The sequence below is a fragment of the Catharus ustulatus genome, chromosome 1, assembly GCF_009819885.2.
Source record: "Catharus ustulatus isolate bCatUst1 chromosome 1, bCatUst1.pri.v2, whole genome shotgun sequence".
In the NCBI taxonomy this organism is placed as follows: domain Eukaryota; kingdom Metazoa; phylum Chordata; class Aves; order Passeriformes; family Turdidae; genus Catharus; species Catharus ustulatus.
This window is the reverse complement of record NC_046221.1, coordinates 17,003,615-17,028,251: the sequence shown is the minus strand read 5'-3', so window position 1 is coordinate 17,028,251 and position 24,637 is coordinate 17,003,615. Positions and strand designations below refer to the sequence as shown.

Sequence of the window (24,637 nt, the reverse complement as noted above, 5' to 3'; positions counted from 1 at the left end):
GCATCTAAGAATTCATGGAGATATTATTCCCAATGCAGAATACACTCTTGAGAGTATAAAACAGCTTGAGCCTTTTTCTAAACCTCTAATCATTAAATACTTCCTGCAAAAGCTGATGGAAGGAGAAATTTTATTTCTAGAAAAAAAAATCTACAAAGGGAATAAATTTGTTGTATTTTAATAAATGCATGATTGAAAACACTTGTCATCTTGAATGTATGAGTTTGGTTCCAGCCTCTTTTTTGAGGGGGTCTTTCTTCTTGGTGAATCCCAGTGCTTGACAAATTAAATACCCATAATTCTGAGGCACAGAATAGAAATTGTGTTTAAACTGGGTGAAAACCAAGATTTCACATGGCATTAGCTGTCAAATCACAATAGCCCTCAGTAACCTTTCTGCTCTTCAGGGCTTTTTGTAAAAGTGCATATTAATTTATATATATAGATATATATATATAGAGAGAGAGGGATTTATGGTAATCTCATTTCATTATTATGCCTTCAAAAGAACGAAAGACTGCTTGTGATAAAATTTACTTCCTCTGTCTGGACACAGCAGTGTTACAAATGTAGGTGGTGCAAAGAGTGAGAGTCTCTTGTCTCTATGCTGTCTGGTGCAGTGCTCGGGGGACAGAGTGTTCCTGAGACTGAGACAGGCTTCTCCTCCTCTCTAAAGTTCTGACATCACCCCTCACATGAGTATTGTACAGGAAAAGGAGGCAGGGGTGTCTGAAAGCCTGAAGACTTTCAGTTAACTGAACTGGATCTGTTAATTCCCTCAGACTTTTAACTTTCTGAACAAGACTGTAGATAGTTTTTCACACTTTTCACCAGTCTGTCTGTTCCTAAAGCAAGTATAAATGATAGAAGTGCACAGAGATACCTCGACATGGCATAACAGGGCTGAAAAAGAAATGCAAATTCAGAATTGGCCTTTTCTGCCTCAAGCTTGGAATACTTTATTTACACAGATTTGCAGTTTGCATTGCAACAGTGTGGAGTTTTGTTTGTTGTATTTGGGTTGGGTTTTTTTTCCAAACAACAGGAGAAAGCAACAGCTAGGTTTCATTTTCATTGGTAAATAAAGCACTCTGGAAGGAAAATGGCAGTGTGGCTTAAATGGGTACAGAGCTAAAGTCTTTCCACACCCCCTTTCAAAAAACCCAAGAAAGCTAAAAGTCAGTCTGCCTTTGCAGACTGTCTCGATTAGAAACAGTCCATTTCTCTGCTGTTCCACACACCAAGCCCAGGTGTTGCCTGACAAGAGTTGCTGCCATTAACATTGGATTGAGAAGCTTTCAAGCCCTTGCCATGATTGTGAGACAGTGCTTGAACCCTTGTCCTGGCCCTAGTTAGTTTACCAGTGCAGCATAATCTCAGAAACCGGTGTGTGTCATTCTGTTCTTGAGGAAGAATTTGTTTCATTAGATAAATTCAGGTAATTGATTTTAAAATGTTACTGTATGCAATAGTAATTATATAATCAGATACCCTTTTTTTCTTTTACCTTAACAGAGTTTAGGAGTGGAGACTGTACCACCTCCATGCCCCAAAGAGTCCAACAATGAATGTAGCTTTACAGTTGGTTTTAAAGATTTAAATGGTAAGTAGTTGAATGGACTCTTTCATGCCTTTTATGCTTGCTTAAAATACTTCACAGCAACCAATGAGAAGAAAATCTTTACATCCCCTTGATCAAAAACCCCAAACCAAACAAAAGAACTGTGTCTTGCTGGAGGAGGAGGAATATTTTTGTGTCTCAGTTTAGGAAACTTCAAAGAGAACAGTATTTTGGGGCATTACTTAGTTTAAATAGATGTCAGACTTTTTAAAATGTTTGAGTGTAGAGGAAAACAAAAATGAGAAGTCTCCCAAGTAACTTTCTAAAATGTAACCTTTTTAATGTAAAGATGTAACTTGGTGGAACGCAGAGTTCCTCAGTGTGATGACAGAGTTGCTTAAGTCCAGTGGAAGTATCAGCTTCAGCTGCTTCCACTTTTCAGTGTTTTTTCTCATTTTAATTTGTCACTTTTGCATGTACAGCTGCTTGCTGAGGCTGTATGGCAAAACAAATAAGGGGATTTATCTGAGTTTTAACTAAGAACCCTTCCTATGATTTTGTTTGTGATTGGGGTTTTGGTTTTTGGTTTTTTTGGGGTTTTTTTGTTGCTGTTGACATTTGATTTTGGTTTTGTTTGGTTTTTCAGTTTTGGTTTTTTTCGACTGAAGGCTGATTGTTTGCATTAACCTGAGTTGGTGTTAACTTCTGGTTTTGTCCCAGGATCAGCTCCCTGTTGGGCTTTCTAAAGACTATCAGTAAAGTGGGTGAGCTATGTTAATAGAGAGGATCATAAGCCAACTTTGCCGCTGTAAAGAAAAACTTATTAAACAATATATTAACATAACAGGGAGAGCAGAGTAAACTGAGCTGGTCTAGTGGCATGTTCACACTTAGTCTCGTGAATGACTATTCTTTATTGGACTATATCAGCATTTTTGAGTATTGAATTCAGTGCTCTCTGTCCCTCTCAAAATCTCGCTTAAAAGTTTTCCCAGTTGGTGATTTATTGATTTCTTAACTGGACTCTTTAAAGATATTTAAACCACTGACTCTGTTCAATCTTAAAGAAGCCTTCTCTTCTAGAAAGCAAAATCATCCTACAGGGTTTTGCTCCACAGTATCTCTTTACACCATGGCTAGTTCGAACAACCACAAATTGCATGAAAGTGAAGTTCTGGTATAGGATTTTATTTACAGTAATTTCACGACTATAAGGTGCACCCTTTTGACTAAAATTTTGGCCCGAACCCGGAAGTGCGCCTTATAGTCCGGTGCGCCTTATATATGGACAAAGTTTGGAAATTTGCCAACCTGGAAGTGTGAGCCGCGAGCCACAGGGGAAACTGGCAGAACCGCAGCAGCTGGGTGGAGGTGGGACCTCAGCCAGAAACTGTAGCGGGGGAGCCGGCGGCGGATCCTCGCTGCAAAAAAAAAGTGCACCTTATAGTCCGGTGCACCTTATATATTGGCAGAAGTTTGGAAATTTGCCGACACCTGGAAGTGTGCCTTATAATCCGGTGCACCTTATAGTCGTGAAGTTACTGTACTCTGTCAGAGTAGAAAACAGAAAGACAAAATTACAATGTTTCTATCTGGTTATGAGATGCTTTTGAAAAAGACTTTCTTGATTGTTCCTTGCTTAAAGGATCCTCAAAAGCATGTTTAATGTACCACCCATGTGGTATGTCACAGATCACACAATTACTGATGTGCTACAGATGATCCCATGCAGTTTCTTGTGTTTTAATATTCTTTGATTCTGCTTCATTTTAATTTTAGAGTTGTAGAATAGTAATAGTATATGGAGGTATTCTTGATCTAGGCCTCAGTTTTTTGGCTTGTTGTGTGCTTTTCCAGAACTCGTTAAGCAGTTATGTATGCACTTACAGCCTAATGGGAGCTCATGGAATTTCTTACATTTGTGTCACTAAGCATGTACCCAGTAACCTTGCTGGATTAGGGCCATGTTTTGTAACATCATAAGGACCTGAGTCTGTATCGCTGTAACTGAAGCTTCCTGTTCTGTTTAGTTTGTATTCATAGAGTTCCTTGATCTCTGAACTTCGGTGTGACCAGATTAATGGCTGTTCTGAAAGCACATTTGTTTCTTGAGCCCGTATGAAATGTTGTTTCCTTTGCCATAACCCTGTAACCATGTCTTCTGCAATTTAATCTCTGGTGAGCTGGAAACAGTGCTTTGCATTGCACTTACTCTCTGACACATTTTCTGGTTTTCTTTACAGAATCGCTAAATGCCCTGGAGGACAAAGACCTGGATGCTTTAATGGCTGATCTTGTAGCAGACCTTAATGATGTTGAGCAGAAAACTTTACAAGCCCAGAAAACTACTTCTTGCAACCAGCAAAGTACAGTCACTCAGCCTTCCACAGGCTTGAATAGTGACATTTATTCTAAAGTAAGCCCCTATGTTACCGTTACTGGACGGTTTGGCGATGATTTGCCCCCTCCACCTCCAGACCCTGAACCAGAACTTCCACCACCACCACCACCACCTCCTCCTGAGCCACTTACTCAGGTAAGTCTGGGTGGAACCTTATTCTGAGCTTTCACTTGTTCTTGCCACTTTGCAAGTGGTGTTTGGCACTGGAACACCAGTGTGTCTCCCAGGTAGATACATCTTGGGAAGGTTCTGCAATGATGAAACATGCATGAGGTCTGGAGTGGCCTCAGCAGTTTCTGCCTGTTCTTTGACCTATTGCCCATTCCTTCATTTTTCTAATCATCATTTTAATAGCCCAATATGGGTATAATCATTGCAAATAGTTTATTATAACAGAAAATTTATCACTGAATTTTTTTAAGAAGAACTGGTCAGTTAATATCTTCTTATAGACAGCTTGGTTTTGGCATCAGTGCAAAGCATGGCAAATGATCTCCACTTTGTGAAGATATCACTATGTGTGTTCATTGCTGTTTGTACTGATGAGAAAATTCTGTGAATGCTTCCCAGCTCCATCCCTGGTCTAAGTGATTTCTTGCAATGGGAAAAGCTGTTCAGTTATGTAAAACTCAACATTTGCTAGGTGACCGTGTGCCAGGACAAGAACAAGAAGTAGCTCTCCTACTCCTAACACGCTCTTCTTGCTCTTGCCTTTGAAAGGAAGTAATGAAGACTATCTGCAGTAGGGGACAAGTGCTCTTAGGAGGTGCCAAAGTTATCAGTAGGTAACTATTTATAACTGTTTATAAATGACTGACTTACCTGTATCTAAAATTTCAGACTTAGTACAACCTCCTCCATATTTGTGTTTCTTGCAGAGCTGTTTTAACAACTGAAATAAAATGTGATATTTGTAGTATTTTTTTGATGTGAGGTTGCGGAGAGGTAGATAATGTGAGAATTCTTTGTCAAAGCCCTGTGAGGAGAAGGCATTAAAAAAGTGATGCTGCCCCCCAAAAAACGAGTCTGAATCATGAAGTATGCAAATGTATCTCTTTCAGTATTCATGTTCACAGTTACTATGATTGAGAGAAGATGTTTACATTTAGGGAACGGAAACATTTTAAGGAACATGAAAAGTATCAGTCAGTTTTTCTTAAAACCATGGTCAATTCATTGCTATTCAAAAGCCGACATGAACTGAATGTGAGTCACCTCAGCATCACTGCTGCCCCAGTGTTTGGAATCATACAGCAGACAAATTCAGCGAGAGGAACAGAAAATTGGATTGGAAAATCGGATATGTCCGATGACATAAAAAGTGATTCACTGGATAAAACTTCATTTAATGCATAGGACCTTTAAACACTGTTTGAAGAATGAAACTTATAAACATATGGGAGAAGCTTTGCTATTTTTCTGCATCTCAAAAGTCACTACTCCCTCAGTTGAACTATTCCTCTGAGACTGATCTCTAATGATATTCCCTGGTTCTTTCCAGATTCAGGGAGTGTCAGAGGATAGGAACAGGTTGTAGAAGCATTTCTAAGGAATATAGTGACAATACTTGATTTCATTGAGGCATTGTTTTGGCTTTTTCCTGCAGTCTTTGCCTCATTTCATGATACAGGTTGTATTCAAGTACTAATGGCATACCCACTGTGGCTTACTGTCCACAAAAATGTCCACAGGGCTGTTACACAGATTGCAGTCGAATGATGGAGGTAATAACAATTTAAAATTAATATGGAAAGAATTGATTTCAAATTAATATTCATTGTCTTGATTAGTATTTGTTTTGATGTGACATTTCTGCTCAGTAGGATAAAATTCAGCTGTAAGTGGAATGTGTTTTGTGTCATCAAAATTCACATTCCTGTTAGCCAGGATTCTTGATAAATGATTCTTGAACCAATCAAGGCTGAAGTTGTGTTTAACACTTCTGGTTATCCACAGTCAAATAAGAACATTGTTGGTAATTACCAATGCCACCATAATATTAAGGCCTTATTTTTTAACCTTTAGGTGTGCCAAAATAAAGAAGTGTGACCTTTCTTTCAGGGAAGCATAGAACTGACTCATAAGTTTTCATCAACTCTGACATTTCTTTTTAAAACTGCCCTTAAGCTAAATAAGGCTTCTTCGTTTGCTCTTGACATGCTGACTTTATGTTCTTTTGTTTAAAAATCCAGAAAACGTGGTGATGATAGTGTATCAGGAAAACAAATCCTGTAGCTTGTCTAAAACTGCTAAAATTTTGCATTCCTTTTTTTGCATTAAGTCAAAACTTAGGAAACCATGAAGGTTTCAGGCTGAGAGCTCTGTTGCACAGATTCATACAGTATGTGAACTCTGTTCAACGCAAATCCCATGCAGGTGAAGCCTGAATTATACCTGCCTACAATCTTCATAAGAAACCACACTCAACCGCTTTGGTTAAGATGCTTTTCCTGCTTGCTGCATAGAGGTGGTAAGGGGAGGGTCACAGCATGAGAGGCTGTATGCTTTTCCCCCTGTAAACAGTCAGCCTCACTGCAGCAGCCACCTTTGTGCAATGCTTGTGTTCAACTACAGAGGCTTTTTTTGGATTCTCTAAGTTAAGCACTGCTGAGCTATAGCAATGCAAATTTCCACACCTGCAGAGAAATAAAAGAGATATTTTTAACTGATTGCGTGGTATTTGTAGTGGAGAATTTGGTAATAGGAAACATACTTGAAGCAGTGATAAAACAAAAGATGTTTAGTTCAGCAGGAGGGATCTCAGTCAGGAGTGCTTTAGCTACTGTTGAACATGCCTGAAAACTTTTCATGAATAAAATAACCTTCTTTCTGTGATTGTGTTTTATCTTGGTAAAGGGGAAGTGATGGCAATGCTTGGTTAGGCTTAGTTTCTTGCAAGTGCCTCTTCCATTATTTGCAGCCAGTTCTCTTGATGCAAAGACCACTAAAATTATGACTTTAGGATAGCAAATGGAAGCTGAAGGTAACAGAAATACTGTGTGGAAGCAGGACAGGAATGTTCTCCCACAGACCTTGACTGGAAGTTGGTAGCATGTGAGTAGCGTAGCACAAAATTGTACCCCTTTTAAACAAAGTAAACTGTGAAAGTAAGAGAGCAGTAGGGACAGAAAGCATCGGCAGAGAGGCTAGAAAGCAAAGACAAGACAGTCTTCAGTAGAGGCAACAGGGATGTTAACTTGGAAAGAAACTGGACCCTCCAGTAGTACTGGAGGAGTCCAAGGCAGCCCCAGGATCCACAGTCACTTGCTGTCCAAAATGTGCTTTTCCAACTCCGAATGTGACCAGAGGAGACTTCTGGAAGAGAGGTGGCATAAAGGAGCAGTCCCAGTCTCTACAGCAGTCACAGAGGCAGCACTAGGCACTGGCATTTGGTACATGTAGCTAAAATTCTCAGCATCTGGGGAGCCAGAGTTTTCTAGGATTGCAAATGTCGTTGATATTAAGAGAGAGACATGATTGATAGAGCTGCTTTGTAAAAGGAGAACTGGGTGATACTGAGATTTTTGGGATTCTTACTGTGGAATGAACTTGTGTGCTCTATCTAACTGTATCTGTGTTAATGTGAATAGATCCATTAGTAGAGTAAAAAGCCATGATATCATCCAATTAATGGAGGTGTTCCTCTCAGTAAGTAGCTGTGCAGTAAGAGATCATATGTGGCAAGTCAAAGAATTCAAGAAAATTAATGTACTGAACACGGTATAAAATTATAAGTGGTGTAATTGCAAGCCAAAATTTCTTTAAAATCCTACAAATTCTAGCTCTCTTACCCTACTGACAAGCGAGTTTTCTTCCAAGCAGCTGCATCCACAATGCTATTTTACTCAGGCTAGATCTCCCTTCACCTTCTCTTTTGTATCAGCTGTGAGTACAGAGACATAGAAGAGTCCAGTTTTCAGGCATTCCTGTAGCATTTGAGGAACAGATCGTGTAAGAGCTATGCAACAGAGCAACAGCAGGGAGAATTGGACTAGTAAATAAAAGCTTTGGCTGAAGGATTTTAGGAAAATGAAAGCTGGAGATTATCTGTATGTATGAAGTTTGCTGTGAAAAGCTTTATCTTCAGGATATAAATATCAAGAAAAAACCCTTTTCAAGTAAATGTAAATTGCTGGATTACTTAACAAGAAATATACCAAATATCTTGTGTCTTTTCAGGAAGAACTAGAGGCAAAGGCTAAAGCTGACAAGATTAAACTTGCATTGGAGAAACTGAAAGAAGCCAAAGTTAAAAAGGTGAGCTGTAAAATAGTAAATGCTACCATAAGAGCTACCACCTAAGTATCTGTTAACATTCTTCTTAATAATAAGTTTCTTACTAAAATTACTAGGCTTTTCCGTATTTTATCTGTAAAGATACCCTCTGGAGCTCTCATCATCCACTTCAAGAGAAGTCTCTAGGGGAATGCTACCTCCAAGGGACTTATTTTTTAGATGACTTAGAAAGAACTGCTTCTTTTTCTTCTTTTCTGTGTTGGAGCAAAATCCACTGTTCTGATAAGTTGCTTTAGAGAAAACAGGGTGTATATGAAAATGTTGCTTACTTATGCTTTGCTGATTCAAGGAGAATTAAACTTTTCTTTATAGTGGATGTGGATTTAGCTAATCCCTATTAAATTAACAAGGGTCTTCTTGCTAAATCTTTTCACAACAGTGTAGTAATGTGCAAGCATAATAGAAATTATTTTAGACCGACAAATTAGAAAGCTTCCAGTGAGTGTCTGAACTGTTCTGTAATGTGCCAGTAATTATGCCCACTCATCCTAAACTAGTTCCATCTGAACTCAGCAGAAGCTGCAGGTGTTCAGTAACTCTGTGTAATGGATGTTAACTAACATCAGTCATGACCTTTCAGTCTTGCTCAAAGAAGATGGGAAGTGTTGGAGCCTGCAGAGCTTCCAGGAAGAGTGGAAGCTTCCAATAAATTTGTGGATGTCCAGACTTGAGATGGTTCCCACAGAACACTTGAGGGAATGTCCTGGGAGGATTTCACCAGTGTTGACTTTGTAGAGCTCTGTAGCTAAAGACTGCTCACTGGTCACCCTCTTTTTCTTGTAATGTTAGCAATTCTCCTTTGGGAGACTTTTTTCCCAACTTTATTTCCTCCCCTGAATATTTGGAACCATATGGTTGAAGTAAGGTTCAATCTTGTGACAGTGTCACTATAATGAAATTATTGTGCCATTCTTGAATTCTAAATTGACTAAATATTGCCAAGAAAACTGGTTTTCACTCTTTTACTAAAAGCAGAAGGCAGAGGGCAGGGATGATGGTGAAATGCAAGCTCACAGCCTTGGACTTCAGGAGAGCAGACTTTGGCTTCTTCAGAGATCTGCTTGGAAGAGTCCCATGTGGGACTCTTCTTCCAGGTGGGAAGAAGGGATCAAAAAAGCTGGTTAATATTTAAAGATCTCTTCCTTCAAACTCAAGAGACTTCCATCCCAATGGAAGATGATCAGAAAGTATCATGAAGGTGATCAGGAATATCTCCTGTGAGGAAAGGCTGAGATTGCCTAGGGAGGAGAGGTGTCTGTGTGGTGCTTGACTATCCCTAGAAAAACCTCAAGAGAGAGTGCAAAGAGAATGGAGCTGAGCTCTTTCCAGTGCTGCCCAGTGATGGGACCAGAGGCAATGGGCACAAACTGAAACATGGGAGGCTCTGAACACTAGGAAACACTTCTTCACTGTGAGGGTGGGTGAGCCTGGCACAGGTTTCCCAGGCAGATGGTGGAATCTCCCTCCTTGGAGATGATAACAAACCATCTGGCCAGGGTCCTGGCCATTAGTCTCTAGGTGGCCCTGCTTGCCCAGGCAACTGGACTGGATGACCCCTGGATGTGCCTTCCAGTCTTGGCTGTTTTGTGATCCTGTGAAGGTGGAAGCTGCATGCGTGCTTCTGAGCAGTTAGTTATAACCAGACAAAAATCCCCTTTTGCCTTAAACATATTAGATCATGCATGTACAGCACTTCTTTATCATCTGCACTATGGTTCAGCTACTTATTTTACAGAAGATTCTTCTTACATGGACTGGAAGCAAAACAAGTTCATGGCTTTTCTTATGTTTGTTTTTGCTTTTCAGAGGTAATGTAGATTTTTCTCTTGGGGATCATAACTCTTCTACTTGACCTTTTACACAGATTGTCTCTACAGAACCAAGGCTTCTTATGCACACATTTTAAAATAAAGTGCTATTTGAACAAAATTGTATGGAAAGTCCTCCCAGCTCACCAGCAATGTACAGGCCTTGTAGAGAATTATTCTTCTGTTTTTAGTATTAATGGAGCATTTTAAGTACTTTCTTATAATGTATTTCCAATTCTTTATCACATTTTATGTACTTCAGCATTTTCTTGCATTCTTCCTCTCTGAAGAAAGTTCGCTCTGTTTGTTGTTTAACAAATACTTCACTATATAAAGAAGTAAGGAGTATCTTAGGTGAATTCGGTCAACGTTAGTAACTCATGAGGGGAAGAGGAGGGGCACTCACTGATCTTTTCTCTCTAGTGGCCAGTGACAGAACCTGAGGGAATGGCCTGGAACAAGCCCTCCAGGGAAGTGACAGAGTTCTAGAAACATTTAGACAATGTTCTAGGGCACACAGTGTGACTCTTGGGTTTGTCCTGTGCAGGGCCAGGAGTTGAACTCGACGATCCTGGTGGGTCCCTTCCAGCTCAGCATATTCTGTGAACTCATCTGTTTTCTTATTGATGACTGTTGGACTATAGCCCATCTTAGTACAATTCAATTTCAGGTTATTCTGTTGGCATGTCAAGATTCTTCCATTCTTTTTCTATTTAAAACAAAATTTTCCACATTTGTAGCTTGCATTAAGGACACTCAGTCCTTTTGTACTTGGTTTCCCTATCAAGCATTTTCCTTAATTGCAGATGTAGTAGATTTAGAGAGGAGATTAACTTCTGCTTTTTCTTCATAGCAATTTCACCTTTCCTGAAGTCATGCACAGGACAAGGCTCAATTTTATTTTTAGAGAAAAGATCTTTATTTTGTTGGCATTATAACACGAAAACTTCGGAGCTGTTTTATTCTCTCAGCTTGCTGGATGCCTTTGAATCAGTAATAACCTTCAGCCTTTATCTTTCTTATCTGTGTTAGCAGATTCAGACCAGTCTTTTTCTTGCTTCTGAAATTAACTGACTCTTCTGTGACTTTGTTCTCAGCTTGTTATCAAGGTGCACATGAACGATAACAGCACAAAGTCTCTAATGGTGGACGAGCGTCAGGTGGCACGGGATGTTTTGGACAATCTCTTTGAGAAAACCCATTGTGACTGCAATGTGGACTGGTGTCTGTATGAGATGTACCCAGAGCTGCAGATTGGTAAGTGGTGTAGTGACATAGCACATAGCAAAGAGATAGAGGGATGGTAATCTTGGAAGATCGGGTAAATGTTGGTAACCTTGAAAATACAGTAGCATTTCTCCCGTGTGTGTGTCCCCTGGCATTGGAACATCACAGACTCTAAGCTGAAGGATGCTGCAGGAATGTATTTGGTCTGTTCATGCTGTGGAAATGAGTCCATTCAGCTGTGCTGTGACCTGCAGAAGGCTCCTTGCTTTTCACCATTTCCATTATTTTATTTTACACAAAATGAAGGAACCATGTGAATTTCAAGGTGATGACAAACTCAAACATGCCAGTACTCAAATCCACTTTCTGAGGAGACGATGCAGTGCTGGAGTGATGTCAGCAGGCATGTATTACATACTGACTAAACAAATGTCATTAAACAAGACTCTGTAGGAAGTGTTTCAGTAATTTCTAATGGTTTTCATTTGTGGTTATTGTTTTCTTCAGTGTAGCTCTGTACAGAATCCTGCTCTGTGATGGGGCTGCAGCTCTGCTGATGGTCAGTTATGACTTATGGACTAATTAGCCTGGCCTCCAGCTCCTAGGAAAAAGCTGTGCAAAACTTAGAAGTTGTTCTGTGCAATATAATGAGTCTTGTTTGAAAAAGGCTTCAAGGTTTATTTCATTAAGAACAGAATATTCTCTAATTATGAAATATTTCAGAATCTTTTTATTTACCAGACTGAATAGATATTGACATTAAAAGGAGAAGGAAAATTGCTACAACTTGCTTTCAGAGTCACATTTGACCTAGAGAAATGGGAAATTATCAAACAGCCTTTAACATTCTCAGTTTACAGTCTCCCAGCAGAGATGGGAAAATTCACAAATAAAGTCAAATATCAATATTACACTTTAAAAGAGCCCCAGGTGTAGTCATTCTGCTAAACTAAATTATAGAAATTTAAAAATAACTGGAAGAAAACCTGACCGGTCATGAGGAAGGAGATGCTCATCTGCTTGTAAGAGTGGTGCAGAAATTTACTGCCAATCTGTTCTTCGTATTTGATTAAGATAATGGTGCTGCATTCTTTTGTACCTGTTCATCTTAACTAAGGAAAGACTGGAAATGTCATTTGACCCTAGAAATCTGTTTAAAGTCACTGAATAATTTTGGAATGTTTTCCTGTCTTGGAAAGTTGCTCCCTTTTTGTCCAGTGTGACTTGGACAAATATGTCTGAGTATAAGGATGACAGCACATAAACATATAGTTTTCTAAATCTCCATAGTCATTAAAAAGAATGTACTCGTGTTTCTTCATAATCTGGATAGATACTGGAATTTCCCATCATGCAATTAAAACTGAAGGTATCAGGGAGATTGTTTGCTACAAACATTGGAGTTAATGGTGTTGGGAAAGATGAATCAGGAAAACCTTATAAATATGATTGCCTAGCAAAAGATTCTGAGAATATGGAAACCATAAACAATATTGAAATGAAAGCCATCTTTGAGATACCAAATCTTAGTTACTAAATACTGAAAGACAATTGGATGGCCAGCCAAAAGTAATCCCCCCTTGATAGAACAATGCCTTCTGCTGGAGAGCAGGTCCAAAGGTCAGAGAAGACCCTGCTAGCTTGGCAGAAGGGGTCCAAAGAGCAGCTTTTAGGGTTTAAAGTGTAACATAGTATGGTAATGTAATGATTCTTATAGGCTGTATGTAAATGCTATAGGATTTGTATCTTGTATTAGATTGGTTAGTGGAAATTAGAATATTCAACACAGAAGAAGATTTATTGTATTGTAATGGGAACCTTGCTCTCTTAGTCTCTCTTAGCTCTCTTACTCTTACTCTTAGCTCTCTTAGCTCTTACGTTCTACCTCTTACTTCCCTCTCTTACCACCCCCTTACCCTTTGCTCTATTACTCTTTACTTTCTCACTGCCCTGCTCTCAGCTGCAACTGGCAACTCCAGGCAGGGCCCTTTCACCCACGCCCTTTTGCAATAAACCACAAGTTTCAAGACCTGGCTTTAGAGATCTCTCTGTCTGTCCCAACCGTCCAACCCACTGCCTACAGCCTCATACAGTCTCCTGCAGTCTGGTTGGTTAGAATTTTTTTGTAAAAATTACTTGCAGTACTTCAGACTCAGCTAATGCTAGATGATTTTGGTTAGTGTTAGGTATTGGTATAGTAAGGAGTTACTTTCACAATGAATAAAAATTATTTTAAAAGATGGAAGAAAAGTACCAAAGGAAGTAACTTGTATCTGGTTCAAGAAAAAAGGAAAAATCTATTGACTCCTGATGCAGTGATCTATTACCAGGTCCAGATAAGATGAGGATGGAGCCTTTTTGTTTGCAGAAGGCAGTTTCAATATGAATGGAATGGTACCTGTTCTTTATTCTGCTTCCAATGCACAACAGCATGCAGTTAATTTTGTTGAGAATCAGAACAATGTGAGCCATTCTTTATTTTTGTCAGTATACTTCTTGGCTGCTCTAGATAGCTTTATTACTATCAGCACAAAGACAGAAATTTTCTGCACTTTATCTTTCTGCCTGCTTTCAACATTAGTATTAAAGAAAATAAAATTATGTTTACTTTAAGAAGCAAATCTGAGCAGCAAATATCTATTGCTAAACTGAAGGTCCAAGCTACTTCTATATCACAAGATCCTTGACAAGTTGTCTTACATATATGGTTATTTTGAAAGACTATCATTGCAAATAAAATAAACTACAGTTTAAAATTAAATGCATGTTAAACGTCACAATCTCAGTAGTGAGATGGTGATGTAACACTGGGTTGTACGTACCGACATTTACTTTGCAATAAAGACTATTACAGTCTTATATTAGGCATCCACATTTGACTTTTTTTTTAGGTAAAAGTAATTGCTAAAAAGACCCTCCTGAGGATGATAAAATCACATTTTTCATACAAGAAAATCCTGATGCAGCAAATGAACAAACAAAAATATATGTGGCAAAAATTAGTGCCACTGTCTGAGAATTGTTTCATGCCTATCTTGAAGTATAAGATACTGTTCACCCTTCAAACCATTAACAGGGTTTTCTACAGTACTTTCTGTTTCCAGTGCATTTAAGAAGTGCCAGGTGCTAAATGGAGAGTATTATGTTGTTGGTGTTAAGTTACCGTGTGCATGCAAGTGGGTCTTGAAGCTGATCTCATTCTGTGAATTTAATTAGTGCACTAGATATAGGTTGGATGGGATGTAAAAAGTAATGAGTGTTAAAGAAAGTCTACAAAATGTATGCTGTTACCTCCTCTGATGCTAGGCCAGTCTAGGCCATTGGAAGATGTGATCAGCACAGACCACAGAAATGGGAGTATGGCTGTTCCCAGGAAACTGCCAAAATCCTACTGGAAATTGGAACTGGGTGAATTCTCTATCCCAGTCCTGAATCTGCAGAAAAGTGCAGGTTGTGACCCTCCAAAATAACCTGTAAAGTTGTGCTGAATTCCTTTTCCTTCAAAAGGGGTTTTATGTGACTCTTGAGCAATCTTATATAAATGAAACTGGAGTGGACGAGATCAGAGTTAACTAATCTCAGCACACCCTGTGGCTTTCCTGGGTGGAGGACTGGGGTTCAGAGCAAATCAGGAGGGGATAGAGCTGACATTAGGTCTCTCACATCCCTGGTAAGGTTTTTAAGTACAGAGATGCTGAGTGAACCAGTATATCTTGACATCAGTTCTTAGTGTATCTTCATATTTTCTCTGTTTTGCTATTTGTGGTTTTAAATACAGTTGTTTGAAACCAAACATTTTGTTTTCAGTGCATAGAATTCTTCCTGATGACAAAAAGCAAATCTTCACTGTAAAAGAAGTAAAGCAAAAGACAAATTAATAAATTTTTACTTTTTTTTCAAATTCATTAATCAAAGTTTATGTATACCCCTTCTCCTGCCCTCCAATCTGCATTACTGCAAACTTTAAAAAAAACCAAAATCAATCAAAAGCAGAAAACCATGAAAAACATGGGTGTAACCATCCTGATGGGTCGCTGTTTCCATTCCTTGCAGTCTTTAAGCAACAGCACAGAGATACAGGAGGAATCCAGGAGCATGGTGCAGCTACATAAAGCATCTTTGTAGCTGCTTTGCCCTTCCATGTGACACAACTTCATGTGGTTTTTGCACCCAATCTGTGCAGTGGAAAAGAGTGCTGGACAGCCCAGCCCTGAGTGAGCATCAGACAATGATTACATTCTTACACAGGAATTTCTGCAGCCTCAGGAGAGGGCAGAAACAGTTTGAATGTCTTACATTATCTTCTCTGTCTCTCCAGAAAGGTTTTTTGAAGACCATGAAAATGTTGTTGAAATATTATCAGACTGGACTCGAGATACTGAGAATAAGATTATGTTTTTGGAAAAAAGTCATAAATATGCTTTATTTAAAAATCCCCAGGTAAGTAAGCTGACATGGTATTTGGGTAAGAGTCTAAACTAAGGTCACTTAGTCTGCATATTGCCTATTGCATTAATAATTTTCTTTCAGCTCTGTCAGTTCAGAGAAAGCAAAACTTGTATTTTCAACCAAAAAACCCACCAGGATGTTGAATGCAAGGATTTAAAAATTAGTGTTTTCTGCTTTTTTTTCTGATACTATATTAGAGTCCTGTCTGTAGAGGTAAAAACTGAAGCATGTAGTTCACCTCCAGTACAAGCTACTGCTTAGAACTGGGTGAGATGGCACAGCTGCAGAAACCTGGCCTTTGTTATTACTACAGCTTCTCCACCATTTCTGCTGATGAGTATCAACATTGCCTTGAAGGCCCAGTTTTTGCCAGTTGTACATGAAACTTTATAAAGGGTATACTGAATACTACCAAGGATTTGCTGGATTTTGTTTATAGTGAGAAGAATTGGGTTATCAGTAACTTGTGCACATTAACTTCGTAAAGGAGAGTTTGCACACTGAATTGCATCAAATTATTGAGATAGTTGTATACACAAGTTGTTTTATTTCTTGTGTTATGTGGTCAAGCCTGTATGTACAAACATCCTGGAACATACAGTTACTGGATTCTGGGGCACAAGATCTTTTCCCCATGTCAGCTGACTGTTAACTCACTGAGCATCTGGTTTGTTCCTAAGGGCCACAGGAGAAAAATGAGCAATTCAGCTTTGCCGAAAAAAATGAGTCAAATATGTAATTTGGCAGCAAATCTCACCAAGCTGCTCATTAGGAAGTCGTTTTTTTATAGAATGAATAAATAAAGAAATAAAACCTGCAGAAGTTTCCTTCATTGACATAAATATCCACAGTCAGGGAAAGAAAACTTATCCGCAGTGTACATTAATGAATGTTGATTTTTAATATGAAACAGCAAAGCCAAGTTTGGAAATACAACATGGTGGCTCAAAATATCCTCCTTTCTAGAGCACATAAACATACCAAGCAGCAGAGGTTCAACTCCACATTGGTTCATACTGTACTGTTATTTGGGTTAGTGGCTCAGAGCAAGGCGCTGAACCTCAAACAGGAAGTAAAACTTTGATGAATATTCTGGTCTGATAAATATTGCATTTTGGTTGAAATGAAATTTACAAATAAATGTGACCTAAACCAAAACCAAACCAAGGTGTAACTGTGTCCTCGTGTTGGATTTCACAAGTCTGCAGTCATTGAGCTTTAGCCCCTCTGTGATAAGCTCTAAAATGAACAGTCTGAGGAAAACGCATCAGTTGTGACTCTCACACTGTTGAAATATTTTGCCAGTAATAGAGTCTGACCATCTGTCAGGCGTGGTAAACTCAAACATTGTGAATGGGGAAAATAGTACGGTCAAATCAGCACTTTGTGGCAGAAAGTAATCGGTACTGTACAGAGCTCACACTAAATACTGAAACATGGTAAAAGACATGATCTACAGTGAGTCCCTGAAAAGGTGAACCAAATACTGAGCTGGGGGGGTAGGGTGTATGATTATCTAGCTAACTACAGAAATTATGGTGTAACCAATGGGAAACTGAAATCTTGTGCTCTGAGACTGTGTGCTCAGTATATTCAACTTCCTTCTAGCTCGGTCAAAGCTACCATGTAAAACTCATTTTGGGAGTACACAAATTGCAGAATGCTTTTTTGGACACACCCAGTGGTGCTCATGCTGCATCAGTAATTCCTTGTTTGTTTTATTTTGTGCTCATTCTGTTGGAAGGGTTTTGTGGAGATCTTGCTGTTTTTTAACTTGCGGTTATTTTTCTGGGGGAAAAAAGAGGCAAATTCCAAAGGTGGAGAGGTACCTACAGTTAATTCTTAGACAAAATAGCAATACGAACTTTTCATCACAAAGATTTGACACAAATAAGTGCTTTAAAAAAATCTCAAAATATGGGGAGATGCCTTCCTAATACATGTGGACCTCTGAAGAAGGTCTGTGACCTGTGCCAATGTTTATTGTTTCTTTCTGTGAACTAGTTATAGACCAATTTAACAACAATTAATTAAAAGTGTTTCATTTTCTAAGGGAGAATTGAGGTTCTGAAATGCAAGATTTATTCTTTATGTGCTGGCAATACATTGCTCAATTAATGCTCGTGGATTTTTTTGAAAAAATTGTCATTCTTGTCATGCAGCACTTGGTAGTTTTTCTGCAGCTTTGTTTCTGAAAAATTTTTTTTAAGTGTTTGGAATACCTTTTAGAAAAAGCTTCTATAAAACTCTCAGGTGTCCCCCTTGCTATGAAGACAGGCACACTTTTGCCCTCTTCTCATTGTGATATAATAGACCCTGTAAGGAACTTGCAGTCAAAGACTGTTCCATGAATGCCATCAGTGACTCATCTGCTGAGAGGGAGCATCACAAGTCTGTGACTAGAGAGTGAAACAAAAATACATACTGGTACATGGGCAAATAAGAGAACCTTTATAAAATTGGAGAGGTGATGCTTTGTCATATGGTTGAGTGATGCTGGTTTTCTCTTGAAAGAAAAGGTTGTCAGATCTCAACACCTCTTTTCAAAAATCTCAAAGAATAATTCTCAGCTAGAAGGTACTATAAAAAGAAAAAAAAGGAAGGGAAACGGTTGTTTTTAAGGTGTAGCTGAATCTAAACTCCTTGCTGTAGATGTTGGTCATGCTCTTAGAACACTGTATTTTACTTCTGTTTGCATGAACTTCCATTTCCTGTGTTTTGATAAAATCAGACAGTGCAGGCAACGCCACCTGCACGTGCTTGTTTGTTTGTTTTCTTATTATTGGACAGTATTTATGAAAATTTTTGAAAGTCTGTACAGTGAGTACTTTATGCTTCTACTAAAATGTATGTAAGCCAAAAGCTAGAGGTACACCTTCCAGTGGAGAGCCATACACTGAACTGATATTTTATGTCTTCTGAAGAGCAAGAGTTCTCAACAGTGTCAGAAGGAGGTGGAGTAAGGATTTGTAATGTCTTTCATAACAAGACAGCTGTAACACGTTTCATGCTTGAATATTTATCTGCTGTCCGCCAGGTGACACTTAAAGTTTTTCACCAGCTTGGCCACATTAATGAATCAAGGTTTTCCTTTTGTCTCCACTGTTACCCAGTGATGAAAACATAAAAGGGTGACAGGGAACCTGATTACTGACTATGCTGGCAAAAGTACAAAGAAATAGAAGTGAGAAAAGGGAGGTGTTTTTCACTGTACTCCCATTGTTTAGTAATCTTAATTTCCCTCTCTTTTTTAGGATTTCAAAAGAGTTTTGCCTTTAGCTTCATGTATGTTTTTACTTTTATGGTATTCTGAACAATTATAGGTATCTTCTAATATTTTCAGTGTGCAGTTTTCTAGGGGACACACCATGATATGAGTCGTGGATATGACCTTGTTCTGTTTTTTCTGCACAAGCCATGCTGCATTGAGTAACAGCTGCAATGATCTGAAATGGGATGTGAACTGGCCAGCTCTTGCATCATACTGGGTGCAGGTTGGATGAGCATAAGCAGGCAGCCCATTGCTCAAAGAAGCTAGTCATGAGTATGAAGCAGCTGACTTGTTTTATGCACACTGTTTGATCTTTGCCGTTGTGGAATTTTCAGATCTTCTGGAAAATCAGTTTCAAGAGCTTGAAAGAAAAAGTACAGCCTAAGTGTAAGAGGAGGCAGAGGGAGAATGCTGTCCTGGAACACTTGTTTATTGCCATGCAACAAGTATTGCTGCTGCATTCCTACTTGGATGGGTCTGTGTGTAAAAAAAAGTGAAAGGTGTGAGAGAGGTGCTATTTCTTTTAGGAAATTAATTTTTTTAGTATAGAGACATAAACACCAATCATAGAGTTTGATAGTGCAGTAGTTAAGTACTGTTTCTGTCATGAGCCAGGTTTGCTTTGCTCACATGCAGATACAGGACACTACTGAGAACACTTTCTGTCTTCCACTGTTTCAGGGTTATACAGTGCAGAGAGATACAGCCTGATTTATTTTTTTTTACCTGCCTTTTCACACAAAAGGACAAGGCTACTTGCCTAAGTGGAAAGGTTGTATGCATAGACTTGTCTTTTGGATGTAAGAAATAGTTAATTCTCAAATCTGTAGATACATGTAGAAAACTGCCCTGCAGCTACATCTTGTCCCATTAATGACCTGACATCCCAAACCAAACATACATTTCCTGGTGGTGTCCTCACACAGGAAAGAGTTTGCCTTTTATCATGACCTTTGACTACTGGACTTGAAATGACCTCTTCTGGACACATGTGGTTTGCCTCCTCTAGGATGAATGTTTCTGATCAAAAGTAGAAGACCACACCGTGATGAAATAAGTACAGTGTTCAGTCTGCTCCCCAAGTTTTTAGCCACTGACAAATGATAATACAATGTACTTCCAGATTTCAGAACAGAGACATAAAGGAGGTAATCAGTAATAAATGAAGTGTGTGTTGACAGGTGAAAGACAACAGTGTACATCTGTGTAACACTGGGTTAGGTGACAGAGCTCCATTTCCCTAATGAAAAACCTGTGGCATTAGAAATCCAGTATGGATATCCTTGCAATCTTTCTCTCTTTACAATTGATTATGTCAGTACAGGGTGGTCTGGGCTTCTGCTAAATAAATGCCAGATGCCTGAATGTGAATCAGTTGTAGTCAGAGGAGCTTTGTTTTTATATTATCAGTCCATAGAAGGCTAAGTCAGATGGATGCTCTCCCCACTACTAGTAAAGTTGATGAGCCAAACCTTGTTGAGACAGTGATAAGCTGTACTTACCTTGATAAATCTTCATTGTGTATTTTAGAGGTTCTACTATGTCTTTATAATGATCTAGAGAAGAAGCCTTACAACTTGCATGTCCCTCTACTTTCCAAATCCATCCCAAGGTCTGGAGGTCCAACCCAGCCTAACAGTGCCCCTGCAATAGAACTGCCTGCCAGGAAGAGCTCTTAGACATGCATGGGTGACTGGGCTGTAGCTGGTCAGAAGTGGATTCTGTTTTGAGCCGATTTGGGGTTTTTAACACTCTGAATATTGTCTTTAGGTGTAATTGCAAAGCTGTAGTTCTTATTGTTTGCTTACCTTCAGCTGTGGGCTAAAAATATGTGTGGGCAGTCTGAGACCGGTTGCATTTCCTCAGATAACTCTCTATTGTATTGAATGTTCAAGTTTCTTACACCATAGACATGGCATCAACATAGGCCACATTGCAGGTGTCTGTGTTTCTCAGCTCCCCTGTCTGACTTTATGTGAACTTTTAAGAAAGCAGTTTTTAAAGAACTGGTTTTGAGCCCCAGACCTCTTCTGCTTCCTCTCCTGGTGCCCCTCCACAAACAGTCTCTCTGAGGCTTGAATTCTGGCAGACAGGTGTTCACAACACTGCTTGGAAAAGAAGATGTGGTTGTGTGGAAGAGAAGGGTTTCACTTCAGATAAATTGCACTGCTGTAAATGTGGTCTGCTGGCAGGGCAGATTTGCTGCTTGTTTGTTTCTTTCTTATACTATGGCAACAGCCTGTTCCTTAATTTACACATTTCTCACTTGTATTTTGGTAATGTGTGTATTTATGTTGCAGTTTTGGTGTTGAAGAGTTCTAGGCATGTAAATATGTTCTCACTTCCTTATAGTCTTGAGACATTAAAAAATAGAGAGAGATGAAAACCCAGATAAACCGAAAAACACCGCAAGAAATCTGAGTGTAACCATTTTGGCCTCAAGGCCATGGATCCAAATGCTACTTGATGCATCCATGCTTGATCTCCCTGCTTCCTTCACACTTAGCTGCCTTACAGTCTGCAGGCAGCCAGCCCTGCTTGTCTGGCCCTGCTTGCTGTGGAGCAAAGCCTCTGCACATACTCCAGCATACAAGTCCTAGCATCCTTCCCACTTGTCAGAATTTGCACGTATGTCCGAGTGCTGTCCTTTTGTCCATCTGTACAGTGCAGATGGATGCAGATTAGTTACTGCTGTTTAACAGCGGATGAATTTGTTTTTATGGTGAGCATGTCCTTGAGGCACCATGGTTCTTAATTTGTGGGGCAGGCAGGCACTGGGTCCTCCAAGGGCAACTGCAGCTTCACAGAAACAGAGGAGTGCAGGATTTATTTTCAGTAGGCTGGGCACATGTCTACATATCATGGTGATCTTTTTGGTCAGTTTCTTTACTGCAAAAAATGTACTTTGAAGAGCATGAGCGGGGGTACAAAAGTAGAAAGTAGTATCTTTGGATAAAGGCTTTGGCGTATAAGCACTTTAACTAAAACATGAGAATTGAGTTATATCCAGAGTGCAAGATACAAAGTATGCAAATTACCAGATTAGGTTGTAGGGAGTATGTTTTCCAGCCTTTTGATACTGCGCTGTATTCATTGTATATCAGCATATAATCAAATGTTAGGTTCTCTACAACCTGTAATAATGTTGGAAACAGTGAAAATTGGAATGCAAAAACCCAAACCCATTGAACCAGAAAAACAGCCAAAAACATAAGCCACTGGTTTTAGTTTTTTGGAGGCTGTATTTACATGGGCAAAACCAATCTTGTATTACCTTTGAATTATATTCATAATAAAGAATTAAAATTCATGAGCAGGCAGATGTGATTAAACTTTTCTGTAAGAAAAAGCATAAGCATCTGTCCCTTGCACCTGCAGATTGCATACTCAGTATTGAAAGACTCAGTAACTATTGAGTGAATTTGTAGTAATCTATTTACTTTTATTGCTGGCTTTATAATGAACATGAACTTCTTTTGTGTCTTCATCAGAATTTCTACTTGGCAAACAAAGGGAAGAAAGAAAGCAAAGAAATGAATGATAAAAACAAAGAGGCTTTGCTGGAGGTAAGCCACATTATTAGGCTGACGATGCAAATGTCACCAAGACTGCCACCACTTGCATCTGCTCTGCAATAACAACATTTAGTTCTTTGTGGGAAATAGTGTAACAACAGGAAGTTCTGTGATCATTGGTGTCTTTGTATCTTGGGTTTAATATGTAGACTTTCCTCTGCATCTGCTGCTCCTCATTAAAAATGCACATTGTTCACTCTTAGGCCAGCCCTTGGGATTTTTTATTGCTAGTAAGGTTGATCAGTACTGAACAATTATCTTTAGGTTAGAAGTGGATTTATTTCTCAACTTACTAGGTGTTAGCTAATAGCTATTAGCTATAACAGAAAAAGACCCGTTCTATTTTCCAGAAAGTTTGTTTAATCTCTTGCCTTTCCTGCTCAAGTTTTGCTTCAGATGCACACTTTAAAAATCCAGAGCTATTTGAAAGAAAAGATTACCACAGTTCTCCAGGCAAGCAGTTTGGTAAAAGCTCTTTTACCAAAGGAAATGCTTTTCTCAGATGACTGAGGACTCACATTTCAAAAGTAGTGCACCTCATGAAGGCACCAGATGTTAACCAGCAGAATTCCTGGTGAATTCTAAATTAACACATTAGGTGATAAGTGTGTTGGCATTAAAAAATACCCAACAGAAGTCCTTCAAGCAAACAGTTAGTTTATCTGATTAAACGGTGTTTTAAATGATAGCATGTATTTCAAAGTGAAGGCAGAGATTGAGCTGTTTTTACAGCTCTAAGGAATCTCTCTACCAAAATATTTCTCTACAGACCCTATAAACACTTCATTCGAGAAAAAAAACCAACTACAGCACCAACCATTCTGTTCTGTAGCCTTCACTGAGCACATCTACGTCTAGTTAAAAGCCTTTGTAGGTTTTTGCTTGACCCTAAGGGATGGAGGTTTTACAAGCCTTATTTATCAGTGTATGAGCACCCAGCATTAGCTTGGAAAAGTTTCCTTTGCCTGTCTAAGGTGTTCATCTCTCTAGTAACCGCATTCCCCATGTTCATATGTTCACTGTCAGAAGAAATGTCTTTATTTTTTAATGGAGCATTTTTCTGCTATATATTAATAGGATTGTGCTTAAGTGAATTCATTTTGTGCATTATTATTCTTGTTGCACAGGAAAGCTTCTGTGGGACATCTGTCATTGTGCCAGAGCTTGAAGGGGCTCTTTATTTAAAAGAAGATGGAAAAAAGTCCTGGAAGAGGCGTTATTTTCTTCTACGAGCTTCTGGAATTTATTATGTACCCAGAGGAAAAACCAAGGTCAGGAAACCAAATAATTCTGTTTAGCAATAAAACAATTCATGGAGGTGAAACTGTAGAACTCCCAAGGTGACATTTGAAGATGCACTGTCTGATGCATCTGGGAGGGCTGAGATTTCCATGGTTCAACTTTGACTGCACCACTTGTGCAAATACTAGAATGCAGTCACTGAATCCTGTCACGTTTCTCTCCTTTTGATTTGTAGGGATAGATAAAAGCATTAATGAAATAGTGCTCCTCCAGAAGGCAGGGGAGGGGAGAGAGGGGAAGGAGGGGAAAGAAAAACAGCATAGCGCCCGTCAGCTGGTGGTGTGCTACCAAAATGCTTCACTGTTATATGGGTTCCCTGTGAAATAATATCTTTAAAAGTTGTCAAGTAAACTAATTTCTTGTCACAAAAAACGTAGAATTTTGCTTTGCTTGATACTGACTTTCTGTGTCAGTAACCAGCAAATGAACTGATGTACTTTTTTAATACAGTGATTTGTACCTAGAGAATGTGTTGTGTCTTTAATGACTTATTAAGATTGCCCTTTGTGTAGAAAGTAGAAAGAAGTGAGTCAGAAGCATCTAACCAGCTGAATCAAATTTACTTACATTTAGTGTTACAAAATATTTAAAGAGCCTGAATTGCCAGCACTGGATGTATTGCACATAAGGGCAGCTGGCTTTTCATTTCCACAGTGATGAGGTAGAACAGTGGATTCTGGGACTGGTGAAAAAATATTTTTTTTGTATGTTCTGAAAACCACTTCTGTTCCCACTTACAGCTCTGCT

General features: G+C 39.0%; 1 protein-coding gene across 1 annotated transcript in view; it reads left to right on the top strand.

The window, feature by feature from the left end:
• Nucleotides 1-24,637, top strand: part of LOC116994303 (amyloid beta precursor protein binding family B member 1 interacting protein) — a 64,364-nt gene that overhangs the window by 14,468 nt on the left and 25,259 nt on the right. Inside the window, exons 3-9 of the mRNA XM_033055894.1 lie at nt 1,516-1,603; nt 3,805-4,097; nt 8,142-8,219; nt 11,164-11,323; nt 15,612-15,733; nt 22,505-22,579; nt 23,716-23,859. Of these exons, the coding sequence (XP_032911785.1) occupies nt 1,516-1,603; nt 3,805-4,097; nt 8,142-8,219; nt 11,164-11,323; nt 15,612-15,733; nt 22,505-22,579; nt 23,716-23,859 (960 nt within the window). The remainder of the gene's footprint in view (nt 1-1,515; nt 1,604-3,804; nt 4,098-8,141; nt 8,220-11,163; nt 11,324-15,611; nt 15,734-22,504; nt 22,580-23,715; nt 23,860-24,637) is intronic.